The 22079-nt window shown below is 44.0% G+C and overlaps 1 protein-coding gene across 1 annotated transcript in view; it reads right to left on the bottom strand.

Annotated features, from left to right (window-relative positions):
- Positions 1 to 2013: 2013 nt before the first annotated feature.
- Positions 2014 to 22079, bottom strand: part of FRMPD1 (FERM and PDZ domain containing 1) — a 70325-nt gene continuing 50259 nt past the window's right edge. The window contains exons 9-18 of the mRNA XM_066616018.1: positions 20732 to 20827; positions 19330 to 19455; positions 18481 to 18600; positions 16135 to 16271; positions 15041 to 15167; positions 13682 to 13777; positions 10026 to 10208; positions 9192 to 9339; positions 6981 to 7781; positions 2014 to 5634 (exon numbers count right to left, since the gene is read on the bottom strand). Coding sequence (XP_066472115.1) covers positions 3284 to 5634; positions 6981 to 7781; positions 9192 to 9339; positions 10026 to 10208; positions 13682 to 13777; positions 15041 to 15167; positions 16135 to 16271; positions 18481 to 18600; positions 19330 to 19455; positions 20732 to 20827 — 4185 coding nt within the window. The 3' untranslated portion in view covers positions 2014 to 3283. The remainder of the gene's footprint in view (positions 5635 to 6980; positions 7782 to 9191; positions 9340 to 10025; positions 10209 to 13681; positions 13778 to 15040; positions 15168 to 16134; positions 16272 to 18480; positions 18601 to 19329; positions 19456 to 20731; positions 20828 to 22079) is intronic.

Here is a 22079-nt window from a genome sequence, read left to right on the forward strand (position 1 = left end):
AGTCTGTCCCTGGTCTGTCTCCCTGGCTATGGGCCTTCCTTCTTTGCCTCAGACTGTTGGCCAAGTGTCTCTTCAAACTGGGAAAGGCCATGCTGCACAGCCTGCCTCCAAGCGGGCCGCTCAGAGGCCAGGGTTTCCCACCTGTTGAGGTCCACTCCTAAGGCCTTCAGATCCCTCTTGCAGATGTCCTTGTAGCGCAGCTGTGGTCTACCTGTAGGGCGCTTTCCTTGCACGAGTTCTCCACAGAGGAGATCCTTTGGGATCCGGCCATCATCCATTCTCACAACATGACCAAGCCAATGCAGGTGTCTGTTTCAGCAGTGCATACATGCTAGGGATTCCAGCACGTTCCAGGACTGTGTTGTTTGGAACTTTGTCCTGCCAGGTGATGCCGAGGATGCGTCGGAGGCAGCGCATGTGGAATGTGTTCAGTTTCAGTGAGTAAAGAGTCCATGACTCGCTGCAGTACAGAAGTGTACTCAGGACGCAAGCTCTGTAGACCTGGATCTTGGTATGTTCCGTCAGCTTCTTGTTGGACCAGACTCTCTGTGAGTCTGGAAAACGTGGTAGCTGCTTTACCAATGTGTTTGTTTAGCTCGGTATCGAGAGAAAGAGTGTTGGAGATCGTTGAGCCAAGGTACACAAAGTCATGGACAACCTCCAGTTCATGAGCAGAGATTGTAATGCAGGGAGGTGAGTCCACATCCTGAACCATGACCTGTGTTTTCTTAAGGCTGATAGTCAGTCCAAAATCTTGGCAGGCCTTGCTAAAACGATCCATGAGCTGCTGGAGATCTTTGGCAGAGTGGGTAGTGACAGCTGCATTGTCGGCAAAGAGGAAGTCACGCAGACATTTCAGCTGAACTTTGGACTTTGCTTTCAGTCTGGAGAGGTTGAAGAGCTTTCCGTCTGATCTGGTCCGGAGATAGATGCCTTCTGTTGCAGTTCCAAAGGCATGCTTCAGCAGGATAGCAAAGAAAATCCCAAACAAGGTTGGCACAAGAACACAGCCCTGCTTCACGCCGCTTCGGATGTCAAAGGGGTCTGATGTGGAGCCATCGAAGACAACAGTGCCTTTCATGTCCTTGTGGAAAGATCTGATGATGCTGAGGAGCCAGGGTGGACATCCAATCTTGGGGAGAATCTTGAAGAGGCCGTCCCTGCTGACCAGGTCGAAAGCCTTTGTGAGATCTATGAAGGCTATAAAGAGTGGCTGTCGTTGTTCCCTGCATTTCTCCTGCAGTTGTCTAAGGGAGAATACCATATCAGTGGTGGACCGGTTGGCTCGGAATCCGCACTGTGGGGAAACCTGTGGGGAAGGCTTTCATTTCAAATGATTACACATGAGCAAAACCACTTGGGAAGCCTTACACTTGTACCATACCACCTGTGGAAAAAGCTTCTGACGGTTCTACCTGTGTTAAATGTCAAATGATTGATACAGCAGAGAAATTCTATTGGACTCAATCAGTTTACTAGAGATCTAACTGTATTGAGAGTGATGGAACCTATACAGGAGAGAAGCTATACACATACAAAACTGTACTATGAGCTTTGGCTGGATGTCACCCCTTGTAAAACAAAAAAAACCCATACGCATGTTCAGTCTGTGGGGAAAAGCTTCAGTTTTACATTATCTCTTGGGCTGTGCAGCAGACTCCAACAAGAAAGAAAGTCATATATATGCTAAGCATGCAAGAAACACATCAGAGATCATCTCTTTCAATGAGTGTATCCACACACCAGAGAAACTAGGCACTTGGTCTGGGGGAAGAGCTTTCATTGGCAATCAGACGATACAAGGTAACTTGTACATCGAAGAATGGTAGTAAACTGTAAGAAAACAAACGTTGAGTGACTGTATAATATATAAGAGAGTCCATCCAAAAGGATACACCATACTTGTGGAACCTATGGAAAAATGTTTTCAGTGCAAATTGCACTTTGTTATACAGTGGAAGATCCAAATCGGCAATCAATCTTATAAATGCTTAGATGGTGAGAAGCGCTTCATACAGAAATAATCTTTTATTACACATATTACATTAGAGGCACTGCATGTATACACACACTGTGGTGAATGCTTCCAGAGCAAATCATGCCTTGTACATCAGCAAATCATCACATGGAAAGAAACCAGACAGCCACTCAACAATTGCTTGAATGTGGCACAAAACTTGATAAGACAGCAGCTTATTCCATTAGATTCATAAAGTGGAGAAAGTGCTAGAAATAAATACATGTGGAGTCCCACTGGAGGCTAAGCCAACAGGATGCACTAAAGATGTCTTCAATACTACTAACAGCTTATGGTAAATGTATTGGTGGGAGTTTGCTTCACAGACAATGGTCATTTAGCACACCGCATTTATTCAGGTCATTTAGCACACCACATTTTAGTGTCGTTGCTAACAGAATGTGTGTTCAGAGGAAGTATCTAAAACTGCAAGCCTATGCCCACTTTCTTGGGAGTAAGCCCCACTGAACCCAATGGGACCTACTTCTGAATAGACATGCATAGGATTGTACTACAAGTTCAGTGAGATGGGATGTCCAACCAAAGAAGGTCTTTGAACTCACTGTTGTGGCAGTGTTGTGTGTGACCATGAGTGCAGGAAAGCATCTCCTACACTTTTCACATGGACTGCACAATCAGTGTTCTTTCTGTGCTATATGCACTGATAGGGGACCACCATGGGCAAATGGCAAGGATCCACTGTGCTGAAGTGACGCACCCAGTCCCCTACAATAGCACCATCTGTATTGAAGGATTGGCTATTAGTGTCTCTAGAAACTCACTTTACATGCATTGATGAAGCCCCCCCCCCAAACTCCTATATTATGTTTTGCCTTGGTCATTATTTGCACATATTGGCATACCAAAGTGAAAGGATTTTCAATCCATTTGTCCATGTGATACTTGGCCTTACATTCCAGCTAGTCCTCAAGCAATTATGGCTAGTGATACTGGGTACCATGTACATACCATGGCAGGAAGAACCTCATCACCACAATCAAAAGTAATCTCTAGTGTATCTATGGGACAGGAAAAAGCAAGTTGGACATGCAAGATTCTACACAAGAAATGAGTTCTGCTGCTGACCTCAAGTTATTTAAGCCTTGAGGGCTAATATCCATTAAAGAATGGGACCAAACTGATGAATTGTTTATTTCAGCCTAGCTGTTTAAGCTATCCACTATTTTTATTGGCAGAATGATTTTAACAGCAGACACTTAACTAGGCACTCCCACAAAGGATGGAGAGTCATTTGGATTTGTCATCTCACACGCAGGATGGCATCCTGAATTGTTGCACAAGGCAGAACAAGGCTGCCGTGAGGGCAGTATACTGGCACACTAGTAGTTTTACATTCAGTGTAGGATAGCCCCTCTCACAGGCTTGTTTAGCTGCCTGAACAAACTGGTGGTAACTAGAAACAAGATCCTTCAGATTGACTGCAAGGTCTTTGTGCCTCCTACTGCAAAGGCCACAGTTTGTGAATTGAAAGCACACTTCTGTCAGCTGGAGAAGGTTCTGGAAGGTATCTTGAATGGCATTTTGTATCTCCGTGGAAGGTCCATATGTTTTAGTCACTTTCTGGCAACTGGACATTAGCCTTTGGGATTCCATACACAAAATGTTCTTATTTTCAGAAAAATTGATTGAGCATCTATCCCGAGTGTGTTTCATTCTGTTTCCCCCAAACTGCCTTAAAATTTCCTGTAGCTTTACCACATTATCTAACAAGTGGCAGAAATCAAGTGGTGAAGCACACATTCTGTTTTTTAAACAGCTCAGTGCTTCAATATGAGATTCTGGAAGCCACACGTGATTCTGACCATTCTGTGGGCCAGTGTTAATTGGGTTACATTCTTGAATGAGTCTTGTGGGGTTAAAATCTAGAGACTGTGGGCTTCTTGGTAGTGGTGGGGTTGTTAACGGCCTCTCGGAAGTGCCACCTGCATTTGGCCTTGAGTCTTTGAATTCAGCTTCATTGTCTAGCCCACAGAAACAACTAGCATAAGTAAAACGGCAACTGCATTTATCCATTCTATCTTTTGGTGACAATGTCTCCTTAGGATTTGCCAAAGCTGGAGAACCTGTGCTGTTGCCGCTTACAGGCGACTTAGAAGAACATAGAAATATTTGATTTGAAACACTATTTTCCTCATTGGGCTCTACAGACCTACAGAAAGCAGCAAGTGAAAAGTAGTTCCGTTCATCTGAATTGTCAGGTTTTTCTAGCTCCCCATTCCCCTCGGAAAGAACAGTTAGTGTGCTGTGCTGTTCATGTTTGTAATCCAGATGGGGGACATCTCCTGTGAAGTCTTTTGTCTTTGACTTCTGGTCACCAGCAAGATCCGTAGAAAAGGCCCTGTTCTGAGAAGTGGTTAAGGCTGATAAATAGTGTGGTTCTTGACTCAGGACATCTGAAGGCAAGTGATCCTCTTTTGAAGAGAAATGATTAACAGCTGGGACACTTTGACTAGCAGTCCTCTGGTGTTTTTCATTTGGCTGCTGGCATGTTTCTGCCTGATCTACCATTGGACAAAAAGAAGGACAGTAGGGGTGTGTTGGTATCCTTGAAGACTCATCACAGTGGGGAAGTAGACCAGTCACATTTGAGAAACCCAGTTGGTTTTGAATTGGGCCTTCATTGCCATTTTCTTGGAGCAATAAGTCACCAGGTGCCTGGCTTGATTTACGCAAGATGGGATCACAGGAGCCGAGCACAAGCTGTTCATGTTTCTCCACAGGAAGAGCATCCAGGTCAGAGGTTGGCACATAAGAAAACCGTTTACCTTGAGGCCTGCCCAGAGAGCGGGAGGGTTTGGTAGTTGTGTGTATTACTTCCTCAATCAATACATACCTGACTTCTGTTTCAGGGGAGGCTTTTGTCACCCCCACTGTATTCTCTAATGTTTCCTTTGCAGGATGTCCTGTGCTTGCTACACAGTGTTCCTCCATGCTACAAGATGTTTCTGCAAGATCTGCTGTTTTTTCATTGCAAATTTTGTTCCGATTTTCCATCTGATGACTGGAGATTTTTGACATGCTTAAACTAGTGCTCTGGTCAGACACACAAGAGGAGATAAAAGAAGTACCATGCTTCTCTGCAGGCAAAGAGTGAAGAATGAAGTCTGAACTTTGTGCATCTTCCTGGGCATTTTGGGAACCAACAGCAGAGATAGAAGGCACAAGAGAATCAGTTACTGCCTTTGTTTCTGATGTTTCTGTCTTCATTAAGTCTGAAGAAGAGGTTGTTTTCTTGGATCCTCTGTGTGTGTCTAGTTGGACTAGGTGACTGGATTCAAGGAGACTGGTTTCTCTCTTACTGTCTATCAAAGAAACCACATTTGGGGAGTACGAAGTACCTGAAAAGTCACAGCACTTTTGATTAGTGTCCTCCAGGGAGTCAGATGGTGCTAGAGGAAACGTAACTTGTGAGGTATAATTAGTCTGTAGGAAGGACCTTCTTTTCCTCAAGCTATTGACACACGTTGGCTCCTTTTCTGGGCCATGCTTTGTTCTCCTACTTTGTCTTGCCAGAATGTTTCCACTCACACTGCAACAGGAAAGCACCTTTGGGACAGTACAGTTCTGCGGACTCTGTAAGGAAATCTTTCCAGAACCTGTAAATAAAAAAGATTATCAATAGCTTCTTTTCTGTAGATAATGGAGCAATTCTTTAAAGTAGGGTGACATATTTGTGAGGGGCTTTTTGAATCCCCTACAAGTTTAGGATTCAAGGGTTTTTCTGCTCCTCCTGCACAATAAGCCATAGCAAGCAGAAGAACTGGGGACAGCAAGCAGTTGGAAGACACCAGCCCACTGAAGGAACAGTGTCTCCTACCCTGTAGTGGCTACATTCCCTTCTCAATTCTCGGTCTTTCTTGCAGGTGGGTAAGGGGAGTAGGACAGTGTTCCTCAAACTGTGGGACACGACTCACTAGTGTGTCATGATCTGATGCTCACTGTTGTACTACAGAGCATTACTGGGAGCCACCAGAGGCCACTTATGGGTTGCGCAGGCCCACAAACCACTCCATTAGTCTCCACATTAGTCTCCATTATCCCCTGGGGGCTGGGGATAAGAACAGGCCCTCGGTTTGGCTGTACTTGTCGTAAGAGGCGACTAAACAGCCACCGGGTAGATGGGACTCGTCAGCCTGGGAAGGCAGCTCATCTGAGAGAAGGGAAACTCTGATTCCAAACCTCCGCTGCCTTGTGGCTACATTCAGTTACGGAAAAGGCTTCAGGAGTCAACCTCGAGGCAAAATCCGGAGCCGGAGTCCCTGAGGCAGTTCATGGCTGAACACAGTCACGTTCTGGCAACTCCTGCTGGAACCAACCGTATTGGCTTCTGCCTTTCCATTTCAGCGACGTGGAGAGGGGAGGATTTGCTGCATGGGAAACAGTCTATCCTCCATATCTACTTTACCCAGGCTTTGCGCACTGGAGAGGACACTCTGCTCCAGAACCACCATTCAGAGCGCTATACCATAGTCTTCCGAGACTGAAGGATGCCAACAACCAGCCTCCACAGGCCTCAGAAAGCCTTGTGGAAGTGACCAAAAGCAACTTCTAGTTTTTGTCTGCAACTTCCATTTTGCTTCCGTGACTTCCAGTTTGCTTCCACAAGGCATTCTGGGGCCCACAGAGGCCAATGCAGTGGCCTGTTGAGGTAATGTGTATGAGTGTTCTCAATAGCTAAATGAATATTCTCTGAAGAGACCAAATTGAAACCAGTTTTGCATCTTACTCTAAGAAAGAATTGTGACTCTGAACAGAATTATTCTGTCCTGGAGGAGAGTTTGCAGTATTTAAAATCCTGTTATTATCACTAAAATTAAATTTCAATGTCTGTAAAGGCACTGTGAATCTGCCACAGACCCTTCCTAGGCGGCACACACAATTAAAACAGTGACTGTTTGAATCCACTCTTGAGCAATCCTTGCCCGGTTTCTTTCTCTCTTACCTCCTCGTGCCTCTGTTGGCATTATCCTTTCTGCTGCATCGTAGAATTCATCATCTGAACTGGTATCTCCAAAGCCAGGGGGAGGCGCCAAGATGAAGCCACGGGTCTCACCTTTACAGTCTCCACTGCCATCTCCATCAGGTTCAATGGCCAGGTCTTTCAAAGAGCTACACTCCGAGCTACCGCTATGGGCGTTCTTCTCCCCACTGCTAGTTGGTGAGATGTTGGCACAGAGGCTGTAGTACTCCGTGACGTTGTTTTCTGCCAGCTTGGACTCCAGTGTAGCAATGCTTATTTCACTTTCTCTTTTGAATTCTGCATCAGGCTGTGGCAGCAAAGGACTGGGCATGTGGAGTGGTGGGAGAAAGGAAAAGAAATACTCGGGGGCTGCTTTGCTTTCATCTTCTCTGTCGACACCCAGCAAGGCTTTGTTATTGCCAGTCAGTTCCTGAAGTGTGGGTGTATAGAGATGAAAGAACTCAGGCCTACTTGAGGAACATGCTTCTAAATCATCCTCCTCCAGCGCATCTAGGGAGTCGCTTGAACCACTGGTCTTAAACCCCCGGCTCTCTGTGTTGGCAGAGTCTGAGGCTTCTGACAAGCTATCATTTGTGCTGTCGTAGCCGTTACAAAAAGTCATCTCTTTGTCCTGTGGAGTCTTTCTTTCTTTGTCCAGCTCCTCTTGCTCGCTTCTCCCTCTAAGCGGGGGGCTAATACACTTTGGTACATCTGAAAGTCGGTCCAAGGAGGAATCTCGCCCAGAAGATTCTTCAGAATCACTGCCGGTTCTAGATTCATACCCTTCAATCAAAAACATGCAGAAATGGTTTGTTTTGAGTTGTTCACATTTGCTATCTGCCTTAGACCTTTACTAGAGAGAAAGACTCTCCACAGTAAAATATGTTCTACTACTACTGAATAACCAGGGCTGACCCATCCTTGAAGCCAATGGAAGCAGTGGCTTCAGCCAGCAGATCTGTGAGGAGCATTCATCTCTCTCCACCTACTTACCTCCATTACTTTTCCTTCTCCTTCCACTCCCTGAATTGCAAAAGGAAGAGGGGGGCAGAGACGAAGAGGAAACGTGGAGAAGAGAGTGCTGAGTTAGAACACTGGAAAGTGGAAGGAACAGTCTGGAATGTCCTTGGGTAAGGGGGGCACCATCTGACAGGTCACGTCAGGCATAAGCGGGTCTTGGGCTGGCCCTGTGAATAGCTTATAACTACCCCAGGTATTTCTCGGCTTAGAGGAAGTGGTGGTCAACAACCCACCCTCATTATTCACTCTTTAGTTAATAAATGCTCTGCATTCTCTTTCTTTAGCACTTTGATCCCAAGAATCAAGGATCCCAAGATCCCAATGGAACCCAAGATAAGGTTACGCAGATGGGTTGCAATCTGAGGTAGTCTGGGAAGGGGCGAAAACAGCTTCTGCCCAAAAGCAAACATCATTGATGCATGAGGTAGAAGTGCACACCCAAATGATAACTGTGACAATGCTTTCTTACTTTATCTTAAGTGAAAGGCTGATATTGACTCCTATGGAAAAAATTGAGCGCTACACTATATTGGCAGATCACGAAAGATCCATGTTATGCCAAGGAGTTTGTGGTCTGCACAGTTCTCCCAAAGGTCAGTCTGCCCCTCCATTATTGGGTCAATCTTTGGAAGAAGTGCCGAGTCACACTTCATTAGTCTGCACCTGTTAATCTTATCACAAGACATTCTGGGCAGCAGGCCAAGATCACAGCACCTGGCTGAAGTCATCCTCTTGGGATATGTCAGATGCTTTTCCCCACTGTATGATATAAAATGTGGTTTGAGAAGCCATTTGACAGAATCAGCAGAAGGAATCACATGCAACCAGCTGCAGATGAGCCATATGAAACTTGCTCATGAGTGGGATCCATCAGTTAGAGGAAGGCCACCTCTACCTTCTTAAGAGGAACATAAGAATGCTGTGTTTTGTTGTAATCTGTTTGAGGGAAATTGTTTGCCTGTGCAGAGTAATAAATCCTGGCTTCTGTCTGTCTCCCACTGGTCTGCAATTTGTCACTGTATCTGAAAAGAACCTTTGGCCTTATGGCAATACATGCACTTGAGAACTCCATTGTGGCAAAGAATCCTCACACACAGCTGTAGAATTACAACTGTTCACCGAAGCCATAAGATTAACTACACACAGTTGACAAAAACAGCAGCGTGCTCTTACCTTCCTCAGTGGACAAGCGGTGCAGTTGGGGCTTCCTCTCCTCCCAGACAAATATGGACCTGCTCGAATCCACAAGCAGCCGGTAGTAGCCAGCAACAAGACAAGCCAGATCTTTTGCACTGTTTGATTCCAGCAGCAAAGTCAGCAGCTTCGAAGGGGAAAACCAAAACAGACGAAAAGGATTCAAACATATGCATAAACCTGCATCCACATTAACTAATAGATCATTTGCATCTATCCCATCTTCTGCATACACTTAAACATAATTGCATAGGCATTTTATTCCCAACAACCGAGAGAGAGAGAATAATGGATGAGTATTATCAAAAAGAACCCAAAAATGACTCCGCTTCTGATTTTTCACATGCACAGTGGTTGAATTGGACCACTAGAAGAATCAGTGGCTTCCGATTCATTATTTTTTCATTCCAGGATGCCATGATGTTGGAGGTCCTTTTTTGATGGAAAAGTGGCAAATACATTCAAATTTTAAACACAAAATATCAAGATCATTATTATTTAGTAAACGTACAGAGTTCCTAGTCCCATAAGGAAAGACTGCATGGCTGAATCATTACTAGGCTCCTTGCTCATACAGACAGGGGACTACTATCGCACAACAACATCTGGCATTACAAATGCTGAATCTTGACTATGTAATTGGTTCCTCCAATTAGGAACAACAGTACTAGGTTTCATGAACATTGTTTTCGCCTGGTGTAAAGTGGCTCCTTGTAGCTCCAGTTTTATTAAAATGTAGAATGGTAGATTTTAAAGAACTATCTAAAACATGTCACTCATACAATCACAAAAATGTTGGTCATAAATAATTACCTTGACATCTTGGAGGTAGATTTTTACCATGCTGACTTTCTCAGATTCTTCAGTAAGCTCCACTCTGCTAATATTTGCAAACTCGGCCAGCATGGTAACAATGTTGAGTTTGTTATTCACAACTTGGCTGATTCCATATTTGGCTCCCACCAGGAGGGCAACACACGATTCTCTGTCCTGTAGCTATATGGGGGAAAAAGTGGTTTAAACGCTAGCCTACAACTCATTATCAACAGTGAGTTGGTTCACCCCATGCATGTTCACCATTTGACAGCCTCAGCACTTGATAACTTGTATGTGCTAATGAGTCACCGCACATCAAAATGCCACTGTCAGGGAAAGGGACTCTTGAAATAAGGCAAGCTGACCAAGGGGAGTAGTGCCTACTGGTTTGCATGTACATACCCCTTCCTGCTCCCCACTTTTCCTGTTACTGGACCAGCAGCTGAATGGGGGGAAAGCTTTGGTAGTTTGTATCTGCCGCCACAATCCCAGGTTATAGAAACCAGGCAAAGACGGGCTATGGGAAAAAAACCCTTGCAGAAGAGCCCTAAATCCCAGAAATTCTTATTTAAAATCAATCCCACAGTAATGTCTACATGGTGAAGAGATACGACGATCCACTGAACTACCCATGAACAAGGACCAGGCAAACAAAGGGTCAAAGTGGAACTAGTTTATTAAACAGTCTAAACAAAAGGGATTAAACAAAATTGGGAAAGAAAGGTAGTTAGTAATAGTACAACCATGCTGAGAGAAAATGACTGAGCTTGGCTGGAAAGCATAAAGAAAGGTTTTCTCCAAATTGATGCAGTAACCATTCATGCCCAGTAGATGGAGGTGGGAAGCTACTCAAACTCTAGCCCACCCATCACCCCAAAAATGTCTCTAATCTGGGGAAGCTTGCAGTCTTGTTGGAGTCACTTAGCAGACAAAGCAACAAAAGTTCCCTTATCGTGATTGTGTAGACGGTCCCCAGTTTAACCCATTTTTGCCCAGAGGTGTACACATTTGATCCCTGTTGCGTACATGTAAAGTTGGGCAAAAATGGTACTTACATTGCTCAAGGACTTTCTAGTCTTTGCACTCGCAGGTGAGTAACTGGGTGCTCCTCTCTGAGCTCCCAGTAAAAGAATCACTCAAGCAACTAGCAAAGAACAGCCCCCACTTCCAGTGGGTTTGGAAATACAGGTGTATGCCCTTTAACAACCTTCTGGCCAGTGACAGCTTTCATATGAGATGGCTGCCACTGGCCAGGAGGTCACACCTCCAAGCCTCCGAAGCTGAGGGAAGCTCTGCTATCCTCACTTCCAGAGGCTTTTCTGGGAGGCTCAGCATGCCCCAATTGTGCAAGAGACGCGATGCCCGGTTTCCCATAGGAAACCAGAAGTCACGTCTCTCTTGCAATTCCAGCATTCTGAGCCTCCCAGAGGCAGCACGTAGACATGCACTGTCTCTGGAAGGCTCAGAAAAGCCTCCGGAGGTGAGGAGAAGAGCAGAGCTTTCCCTTGCCTTCAGTGGCTTTGCACAGCATCAAGTCCTGCTTGATGACAGGGATGCATGGTCTGCATCCCTGTGGTTAAGCGGTGCACAACTGTATATATAATTCTGCTTTGATGTTGCCATCATGTGATTGGAGGAATGGAACCACATGGTCAATCCATCCTACTGCCTTGACATAAATGGACAAGTTTAGCTGCCTAATCACTGAACACTGCCAATCTCAGTACTGCCTTCATGGAGGAATTCCCCCAAACTACAATGCAGATGGGGTTGGGTAACTGGATTTCGAACAAAGGCTGCTTTGCTTTGTTTGCTGCCCCAGAAGGTTATTAGGTTGCTGAACTTGTACAGGAGTTCCTGGGGAGTTAAAAGAATCCAAAACCACAGGAAAATAGGAAAAAAACATAGAGGAGGGAAAAACAGGGGATTTATCACAGCCACAAACGGACCTTTCATATTATAGCACACAACAGTAGTGAGTGGAGACAGTGAACATATTCTGCTGAGAGTCACAGCTTCAAAATGTATGAATCTCAGCCTCCCACACTGCTAAGAATTGTAGAAGATTCCATTTATTACATTTTAGCAGGTTGAGCTCATTTCAGTTCACATTGCCTGATTGCCAGTTAACTCTACAAATTCCAAGTGGAACTTAGGAAAAGCACACTGTGAGACCACCCTGGCCTGAGGATTTATCCAAAGTGCTGGTGCCCAAAATGGTCTGGCATACCTTTCAGAATGTTCATAAGGCTTCCAAAAGAGCCCTCCTTATCAAGATTTTGAGCCAGACTAGTGTTCTGCCCCAAGCAAGGTTGGCATGATTCCAGGAAGGTCACTTGTAGGAGTGGCACCTCAATGATGGAATGCTCTCCACTATGAAGTGCATAGTTCAAGTTCAAGTTAGAACTGCAGTATGCAGGCCAACATTATTTTGATCCAATAGGTCTTTAAAATTATTCTCCAGTCTGTCTGGTATGATTTCCCTTGTCATGACTTTTGGGTTTTGTTTTTTTATAAATAATGCTGTTGGTTTCAATTTATTGTTCTATTTATTCGTCTGATTTTCATTGTTGTAAGCTACTTTTGGGATTGACACTGGACAGAAAGGCAAGACAAATATGAATAAATTAATAAATGAATTAATGAATGAATAAGTGAGCAGTCTGACTGCACTGCAATGTCCCCACCAAATGGACAGAATGGCAGGGAACAGAGGCCCACTGGCGTCTCCACACACATGGAAAGAACAGGTCGAGTATCTCAACCTTTGATTTAAAAGGGAGCATACCTTTTCTTCAGCATTCTTGGCATCCTGGAAGCTAAAGCTAGCAACAATATTGCTGGCCGAGGTCCATAAAGAAACACTTAAGAACACATTGCAATGGCAGCCTCACAGTGCAACTGTTCCCTTACTGTTGTCAGCAGCTCTTCACTTGAAGGACGCTTTGAAGGAGGTTGAGAATCGTTGCAAAGTGATAATGCCTTTATGGCTTTTATTAAAGGCCTGCCAGAAAGCAGAAAGGGGAGTGAAGGAAGACAAGATGCCAGGCATCTAAGAGCCCACTCTCACTGGACAGTGGTAGCTTTGCTGCCACATCCAGTCCCTGGCAAGAAAGGCAGAGGCTTTTTATCCTGCTTCCTACCAGAGATGCCCTTTCTCAGAACAGTTATTAAGGTAGTAAGACTGGCACAGGGTTACACTGGCATTCAGAGGGTACCAGGAGGCCTAAGAGGCAAGATTCTGTGTATGCTGCAATTTTGCACCAGATAAAAGCTCAGTGCATGGTCTTAGAATAAGATTCAGTTTCCTGTAACTTACAGCTTTCACATTTTCTTTTAAAAGTTTCTAGCTCTTCTAATTGTGAAGATATGTTTGAACATTTGCAGGCATTGCTTAAATGAGATCTCAGAAGCTAGACACTAGTCTTGAGGATCTGCAGTAGCCTGAGAGGTGGGGCTTCAACATCCTATAATTCCTTGTATCTCTGCCTCTCCCCACATAGAAGCAGAATGAAAATGATGAAACACACACAAAAGAAAGGGAATTTGCTTAAATGGCGTAATTTATGCAAGCTTCATATGATATAAAGATTTTCATATAAAAGGTATATTTAAGCAATGGGTGTCATACACTAAACAAATCACAATCTTACCATGAGTGTGGCATTAAAGATCTTTCCTCCATAGAGTTTCAGGTCTCCAAGAATCTGCAGGTAACACAGGCGCACTTGTGCTGCTGAGAGGAGATGCTGCCATTTGAGAGAAGAATGGTTTAGGACGTTAATAGTAGTAAGCTCCTATACCAGCCATGGGTATTGGGAAGCACTGAAATCATTGCGCTTTCACTACCATCCAGCAGATGGCCCCAGTAATGGGGACAGGTAAGAAGCGAGTGCTTCCACTGTTCTGATGCTACAAGACTAAGAGACAGCAGCAGTGTGAGACAGCTGGCCATTCCATTTCCCACCTAGGCTGGTACCTGGGACAAATATGCCATGTGTACAGAGTGCAGCCCTGACCAGGGCAATTTCTGAAAACACCATGTGGGAATATAGAGCATGACAAGCTCAGAGAATACATGCTGATCATTGATCTGTATAGTTGCCCCTTGTCTTACACGCAGTTAACTTATGTGAATTCAACTCGTACATGCCAAAATAAACAAACCCAGAGGAAAAACAACAGCTTAAAAAGAGCAGGTGATTCCATCAGCCATCCCATTTACTAAATACATGCCTGAGACAGAGATCGGAGAATAAAATTACTGCTCCCTCAGTCAGTCTTAGAACCCTCCTGTCTCTCATAATTGTTAAAGAGACAATACATTATTTCCTGGATGCAAAGGATTTTCCATGAGATTTTGATTATATGCAGTTTTAGCTTTATGCACTGACTCTGGAACAATGACTCTGGCATAAGATGAGTGGCAACTGCATTTTATGGGAATGCTCCTATGAAGATTTCCTGCTACAGGCAGGGGGTTGGACTAGATGACCTTGTAGGTCCCTTCCAACTCCATGATTCTATTCTATAATCTGAAATTTAAAAAAGACAGTCCAACCTCTTCCCCCCCTACTGACACATATAGAAAAAGGTTTGATCTGATTTCTTCTCTGACATCAAATACCAAGTACATGATACAAATGCAGACACCTGTAATAGTTGGTGGAACTGATGATCAGCCATTAATACAATATGGAAGCTTCTGTACATATAGAGCCTTATTAAGAGGCTAGTGAAAAACCACCTCAAAAGCTCAATAAACAAACATTCGGGTCATATTGCATACATATAGCCAGCTTTATCTCAGTTTTTCAGTGTGCTGCCTGTCTTCTCAGTTGATCTGGAATGAACTGGCCACCAATTTTTTCAGAGAACTCTAGAATACTGGGTAAGATTAGAGAATGCACTCATCCTAGTACAATTGCAAAAAAACTAGGTCAGCACAGCACTTGACCTGACCCTCTGAGAGTCCTTTGCTAAGCAACCTTTAGCAGGTATGCCATGGTTACCTTTGGTCTTGGATCCAGCAAAAGTTGATTCCTCTTCATGTGGAAGCTAATGGCTTTTTTAATATCTTTACCTCTCATGTTTCGCAGCAATGTTGGGGAGATAAAGTTTTCTATTCCCCAGTCCTTCCTGTACCAAAAGTGGAGGGAAAAAAATCCTTGAGATTGTATCCCAGAAGTGTTCCTTACACAGAATCACCCAGGAAAAAAAATCAACTCATTGCCATGCATAACAATTCGGGCATCACTCACACACACACACCCACCCCTGCCCAACACTACTAGCACAGTAACAGGAAAAAAGCACTTTTCCATTTTTTCCCCACCAATGCTGTAGCTAGTCTGGGAGAGAAGTCTGAAGTAAGGAAAAACAGGAATTGCCCCTGAAAGTTTACATACTGAGGAGCAATTGACAAACTTGGGCTTGAGTTAAGAATGGCTGCAGACCTTCCAGAGCACTGCTACAAACATTAATTTAGTTATTTTTAAAGATATTTTTATCCCGCCTTTCCCCTTACTTACAAGGCACCCAAGGCCAGCCAAGAATTCCCAGCTTTTGGTCCTCAGAGAGACCCCTGCTGCTGACCTCTGACTCAGCTGCTATTGTGAAAGAAACCTGTAGTGGTTTCCTTTTTTCACCTCTACCTTGGCTGGTACTATTCAGCAGCCCAATGTACGTTATTGTACAAGACTGGTGACCTTCAGTCAGTGAGAAGTCCCAGCAAGGCCACTCTGTCTGACCTCATGCCTGGAACATGAAATCTACATGTAGATTACTACTATGCAAGAAATCAGTTAAATGTAGGAGCTGATCAAAAGGGGAATGTGAGATGCTAGGCTATCACTCTGGCACGGGGTAGGTCCTAAGCTGCTTGAACCATTTCCATACCACTTTTTTGTAGCAGTATCATCATCAATCATCAATCATCATCATCATCATCAAAAATATTTATATACCGCTTTTCAACAGGAGTAGTTCAAAAAGCAGATTACATAGTAGAATAAATAGGCACAAGTCTTGCATTCTCTGAAGATACAAAGATGCATTTTCTTTAAAAGCCTGTGGAATTTATGACGACACACATTGTGTCACTTACTCTATATATTTTAGAGAGACTTTCTGCGGCTGAGCACAAGTGATAATCCGCTCTTGTATGTGCAGCGCAGCCAAGCGCAAAGCAACGCTGCACTTCATCTCCACAGCAAATCTCTCCTGAAGCACATCACTGCAGCTCTGAAATGGACAGAGCTAGGTTAGCAAGTGGGGGAAAGGTCAAACACATTTAGGACACACTATTGCACTGCCTCCCCCTCTTTCAAATCACTTCTGTTCTTGACACCCTGGAACAGATGGCTAAAAGTCAGTTGTAGTTCTCTGGTCTTCTGTGGGATATGCGTCTGGTTCACACACTCAGGTGTATCACTGAGCTGTAGCATCAAGTGATGACTTTAATAAGTGAATGCACTAGCACAGACCAAAATGACATACACATATCAACTCCCACACACTGCCATAAACATGCAGCCATGTGTCCTGAAGTGTCTAACTAACATGTGATGAAAAACCAGGAAATGAACGTGGATAACCAGGTGAAAAATTCCTGAGCAGCTTTCCTGTATCATCCCCATTGAAATGAAAGGGAACAATGCAAATGTACAGTGCTCTTGGACACGTCCCATTCATTCAACAGGATTAGTGCAAGAGAACTTCTCAGCAAACTGTGATTTATTTAAATAGGTCAGCAAGGAGGGCTGTTTGCATCTAGTATTTTAGATATTGGCAGGTATTCAATTGCATCAGGGTTTTTTTTTAAAGTCATTTCTGCCCAACGCTGCATATATGCAAAAGGAATAAAATGTGTACACCTGTGGGCTGGGCAGAAATGGGTTAAATTATATGTTTCAGGTGCAGCAATGAATCCTCATGAAGTGGCAGAATGAAAAACTATAAGCAACATAAAGGTCACCAATGTTATGAATTAAAATGGGGCAGAAGCAGGATGAAATAGAACCTCAAAGTCTAATTTAATTAGACCAATTCATAAGCGATCCCCCCCCCCCAAATTTCTATGACTTGCTTACAGGGCTGTACACTTGATGTTGTATTTTTGTTCTCTTTTCTCCTCAGTTGCAAATGACAAGCAACATCAAAATATGGGTGCAATCCAGAGTTAGCTGTGTCAATCCTACTGATATAACAAAGACCCAAATCCTAATTTCCAGTGCCGGTGCAAGTGTGCCAATGGGGCATGCATTGCATCCTGTGGCGGGGAGACAGTCACAGAGGCTGTCACAGAGGCACACTTTCCCTAGGAAAGTGTGAATAGGATTGCAGCCTTATGGTGGACTGGGCCTGGAAGGAGGGAATGTTTAGCGGTGGAAGCACATTCTAAATTCTGACCCAGTTCCTGGACCTGATCTGTCTGTATGGACCAACGCTGACTTGAACCAGTGATATCGCTGGCGCAGGTCCAAGATGACCCGTTGCAGATGCTGGGTCTTACTGCAGGGCAAAGGGACAAATGTCCCCTTACCCAGAGGAGAACTCCAGCAGCTAAAAATCCTCTGTGGAATAAAGTTAGTGCCACTGCATCACCACAAGGGGATTTAGAAAGGATTGGGCTGTTAAGCACACCTGGCTTTCTCTGGACCTAAGCCCATATTTTTATTTGTCTGTTAAAACATTGGTTGCAGGCATCTCACAACAGTTCAAACAGCACTAGTGTGATTTTCTCACAGGTTTGACAAACTTTCAGTGCCCACAGTGTCTCTTACATCCACACCGTCACTCAAACTGATACCCCAAGCAATGACCCTCAAACCATAAAGAAACACAGATATGAACAAACGTACAGAATTAACTTAAAAATACAAAATACCATGTACAGCCCTAGTTTACTTATACAAATATGCCCCTCTTCTGTATTTAAATACACTTAGGACAGATTGTCTGAATTTGGTTCAAATCTGAATGGGGATTTACAAGTTCTTAAAATACTTCTACTCTGAAAATTTGTATTTGAGTTCTAAAAATAAAGATTATTATTTTGTGAAAATTTTGCTGACTCAGGGCCCAATTCTATCCAATTTTCCAGTACCAGTGCAGCTGTGCCAATGGGGAGGTGCATCCTGTGGTGGGGAGGCAATTACAGAGGCCTCCTCAAGGCATGGAAACATTTGTTCCTTGACCTCAGGGCTGCATAGCAGTTGCACCAGTGTTGGAAAGTTGGAAAGGATTGGGCCCTCAGTTGGTTTGTGAAGTGTGAGGAAGTCATTGATGGGACATCAGTGGAAAGATATGAACGGGATGTGAAGGCACCACAGTTGTTATGAAAGTATAAAACTTGAGAAATACCTCTCAGGTTTCTGTCAGGTGTGGCTAAAGACCCAATCAAGGCAGAGAGGAGCATTATAGTCTGATACATGATGTATTACAACTTCACCTGCAAATAGAGATATTCAAAGGCAACTGAATCTTGCTGCAACAAATCCAGCGGATCCTTGGGTATGAAGCAGACTCGGAAGAGGCACCGATAATCATGAGATTCCTTCCTCTGAACTACCTGAAAGAAAAGAGTATCTTTATAATGAAGCTGTGATTCTGAAGAAAAGCATAAGTGTGTGGCATTAGGCCCATAATCTAGTTTTTCTTTTTTTTCTTTTTTAAAGCAAATTTCTAATGCTTATGGTTGCAAAGATACTCTTGAAGTGAAACCAACTAGCCTAGCTGAATTCCAGAAGCCAGAAAAATAAGAACCTAACTAGCTTGGCCCTCTGCATGTATATTTAAGGTTTTGTTTTTTTTTAAAGGAATAGTCATGAGGGACTCTCAATCAGGACCAATGGTGGACCTGGAGGGGAGGCAGGGGTGCAAATGCCCCGGGCTCTAGGAATTTAGGCGCCCGGGGGGCGGTACCATGACCCACTCCCCACCCCACCTGCCACCACCAGCTATTGAGGTAGCAGTGAATCATGCTGACAGTGGCTGCGCTTTTTCAGCCACTGTCAGCATAGTTTCACGCTGATCTGAGGGCTGCCCTCCTCTCTTCCCTTTCTTTCAAGGAGAGGAAATGCTGGCCCTCCAATCAGCGATGAACTGCTCCTAGAGTGGCTACGCTCCTGTTTTTTTGCAAGCCTGTAACATTATTCTAAACTACCAGCTGTCGTGGGGTGGGGAGAGTTTTTAGGAAATGCCATATCTAAACCCTTGCAACAGGAAGTATCTTTTGTATAGGGTTCTTCCTGTTTGCCCACCACCATTACTGGAGGTTTCTTAAAGCACTGTAACTGACCTGTTGGATGAGCTCATCCTCATGCAGAAGGTACATCTTCATCACATTATACTGCTCTTCCAAAACCAAGGCAAAATGATCAATGGCTCGAATGGAAAGTTTCTCTTTCAAAGTGAGAATAATGTCCTGCCAATTATTGATGGCAAAAACCACAAGTTAAACAAGCACTGAAGAAACTGACTACAGAGTCCCTACTTTAACATTCTTGAAATGCTTCATTTATACAGAGGCAGGCAGCAGATTTGGGGCCTCATTAAGAGCAGTAGAATGAGAGACAATCATATCTGGCTCACAGGTCACTGGGAAGTTCTCCCCACACACTTGACACACTCAAATGAACATGAGCTGTGCAAGAATGCCTTGTAGCCCAATCCAATCTAATTTTCCAGTGCCAACGCAGCTGTGCCAACAAGGTACATACTGCATTCTGCAGTGGAGGGGGTGGCAGCCATGGAGGCATCTTCAAGGTAAGGGGATGTTTGATCCCTTACCTTGGGACTGCATCAGCACTGGAAAGTTGGTCAGGACTGGGCTGCCAGTTCTCCTGGTACATAAGCTTGCCCACTGCTGTCGATAAATTGATTTCAGGTGTTACTGAGCACCTACAATCCCATTCATTTCAATGGCAGACACTAATTTCAGTGTGCATAACTGTATTGGATTATGGCTACAGTGTTTGTAATACATGGCAAGAATTTCAGGCCACTCCAAATCCACGTTGCATGAAAATAGGAAAAATCAAAACTAGATGTTCTTATCAGATAGATATCAGTAGTATGTTGGGTTTGGTGGATAGAAAAGTTGCCTTCCCAGGAGTGGCTGGTGGTCAGACAAATCTATACCTTTGCAATCTCCATAAACTGTCTTTAAATCACTTTACAGTCCTAAAATACTGAAATATGTTAGTCTGTGCTACCGGCTTTCATATGTTCTATAGCCATGCTATTCAATCTATGATACTTGCAGCTCTGGTGATATTTCACAGTGAGACTTCACTGTGGCAGGTGGTATTTGGCCCCCACTGTCACAGGGGCCTCACGATGCTGCTTTGTTTGGGCTAAATCTGCTGGAAGCGGGGCTACATGTGCTGGTAATAAGGTGTGGCTGTGCAGCGGTTTGGCCCTTTAAAATTGTTGCAGGTCAGGCAAGAAGAGTGCAAAGCAGAGAAGAGATCAGGATGAGGTAGCAGTCACTGCAGAAGTGTCCCCTTCTCTGCAGGGACAACTGTGGTGCAAGCCACCCACTTCTGCACACAGCAGCCTTCTCTAGTAGTTGTGGTCATTGGAAAAGTGGTACAGGTAGTTGCAAAAAAGAGGTTGAACTCCCTGCTCTATAGCATGTCGGGTCATTACCTAACCAGCTCACAGTAAAAAGTAAAAAACAAATGTTTGATTTGAAGTACCTTGACAGTAGTATTTCTTTCAAACTTGAAAGCTTTAGTCTGTCCATTTTCCAAGTACACCTTGAGAACATTGGGCATGCACAGCAGTGAGCTCCCCTACAAAACCAAAGTACAACATTTAATTAGAATGCAGCGCATCAAACATGGCTCTAGCATTCTGCATGCCACCATGTCACTCCGGAAGACCACAGATGACCCACAGGTAAACAACGAGAACTCTTTAAATAAATATTCTCCCACTTACAAAATAAGCTATGTTTAATCAAACCTGGCCTTCCCTGCTCCATCCTGAATATAGACTTGAGTAAATAGGGCTGAAGGATTAATTTAATTCTGTTGCTATCATCTGCAACCCATTCCAGGGACAGTAACCCATTGCCCCATGCTTTGGAGAAGGAAAAGAGAAGGACTCTCAGTAATTGAAAAAAAACTGATGATACTCCTTCAGTACAGTAATAGTGTGAAGGACTGGCACAAGCAACAACGAAGGAGAAGCTGTTCTGAGGCTGCATCCAAGTGGATGAATAGATCATAACTGAATTTGGACAAGGTGATGCTGGTCAGAAATGGCCAAAGAAGGAATAAGACTGCTGGTGCTCTATCTAGGAGGTCTGTGTTACCAGATGAAGAACCAGGGGATCCTCCTGGAAACAATTATGCTTCTAGAGAAGCTGTTCAGAGTTGCCATCAGAAGTGCCTTTTTCCATTTGCAACTGCTCAGGAGTCTCTATCCCTTCCTCCAGGTCAGATTGTGTTGTGCTGATTCATGTATCTCTAACTTCCAGGCTAAATTATTGCAGACACCAGATTGTCCCTCCCCTGGATCACTCCTTGCGGCAAATTCCCCCTTGTCCTCTTGGTGCTATGTATGGAGATGCACTGGTTTTTCACCTATACAGTTTCTACTGATAAGTATATCTTGTTTTCAAGTGCCATTTCCCAGTGGACTGTGCTTTAACCCATTTCTGCCCAGCTCAAAGGTGTACACATTTGATCTCTGTTGCATATATGGCTTAAGTTCCCAGTTTTACAACAATTCTGATGTGGAATTTTGTGGTTGTGGGAATTTTATCCTTTGGTTGGAAATCACTATGAACACTTTTAGTAGAAAAGTGGCTGGCAAATTCATAGATAAATCATAATGTCAGACGGCAACCCAGGTCATGCAGAGAGAGCATTTCCGATGGACATGACAAAGCATGGCAATCCAGAACTCCTGTCATTTACCTTGCAAAAATCCTTGGATGACTCAAGACTTGCCACCAGGCAATAAACAAAACTGACCGGAGAAAATTAAGGTTTGAAAGCATTTGGTCTCATCAACTATTCATGCTCTCAAACAAAGGAT

Source organism: Tiliqua scincoides, chromosome 2 (assembly GCF_035046505.1).
Source record: "Tiliqua scincoides isolate rTilSci1 chromosome 2, rTilSci1.hap2, whole genome shotgun sequence".
NCBI lineage: Eukaryota > Metazoa > Chordata > Lepidosauria > Squamata > Scincidae > Tiliqua > Tiliqua scincoides.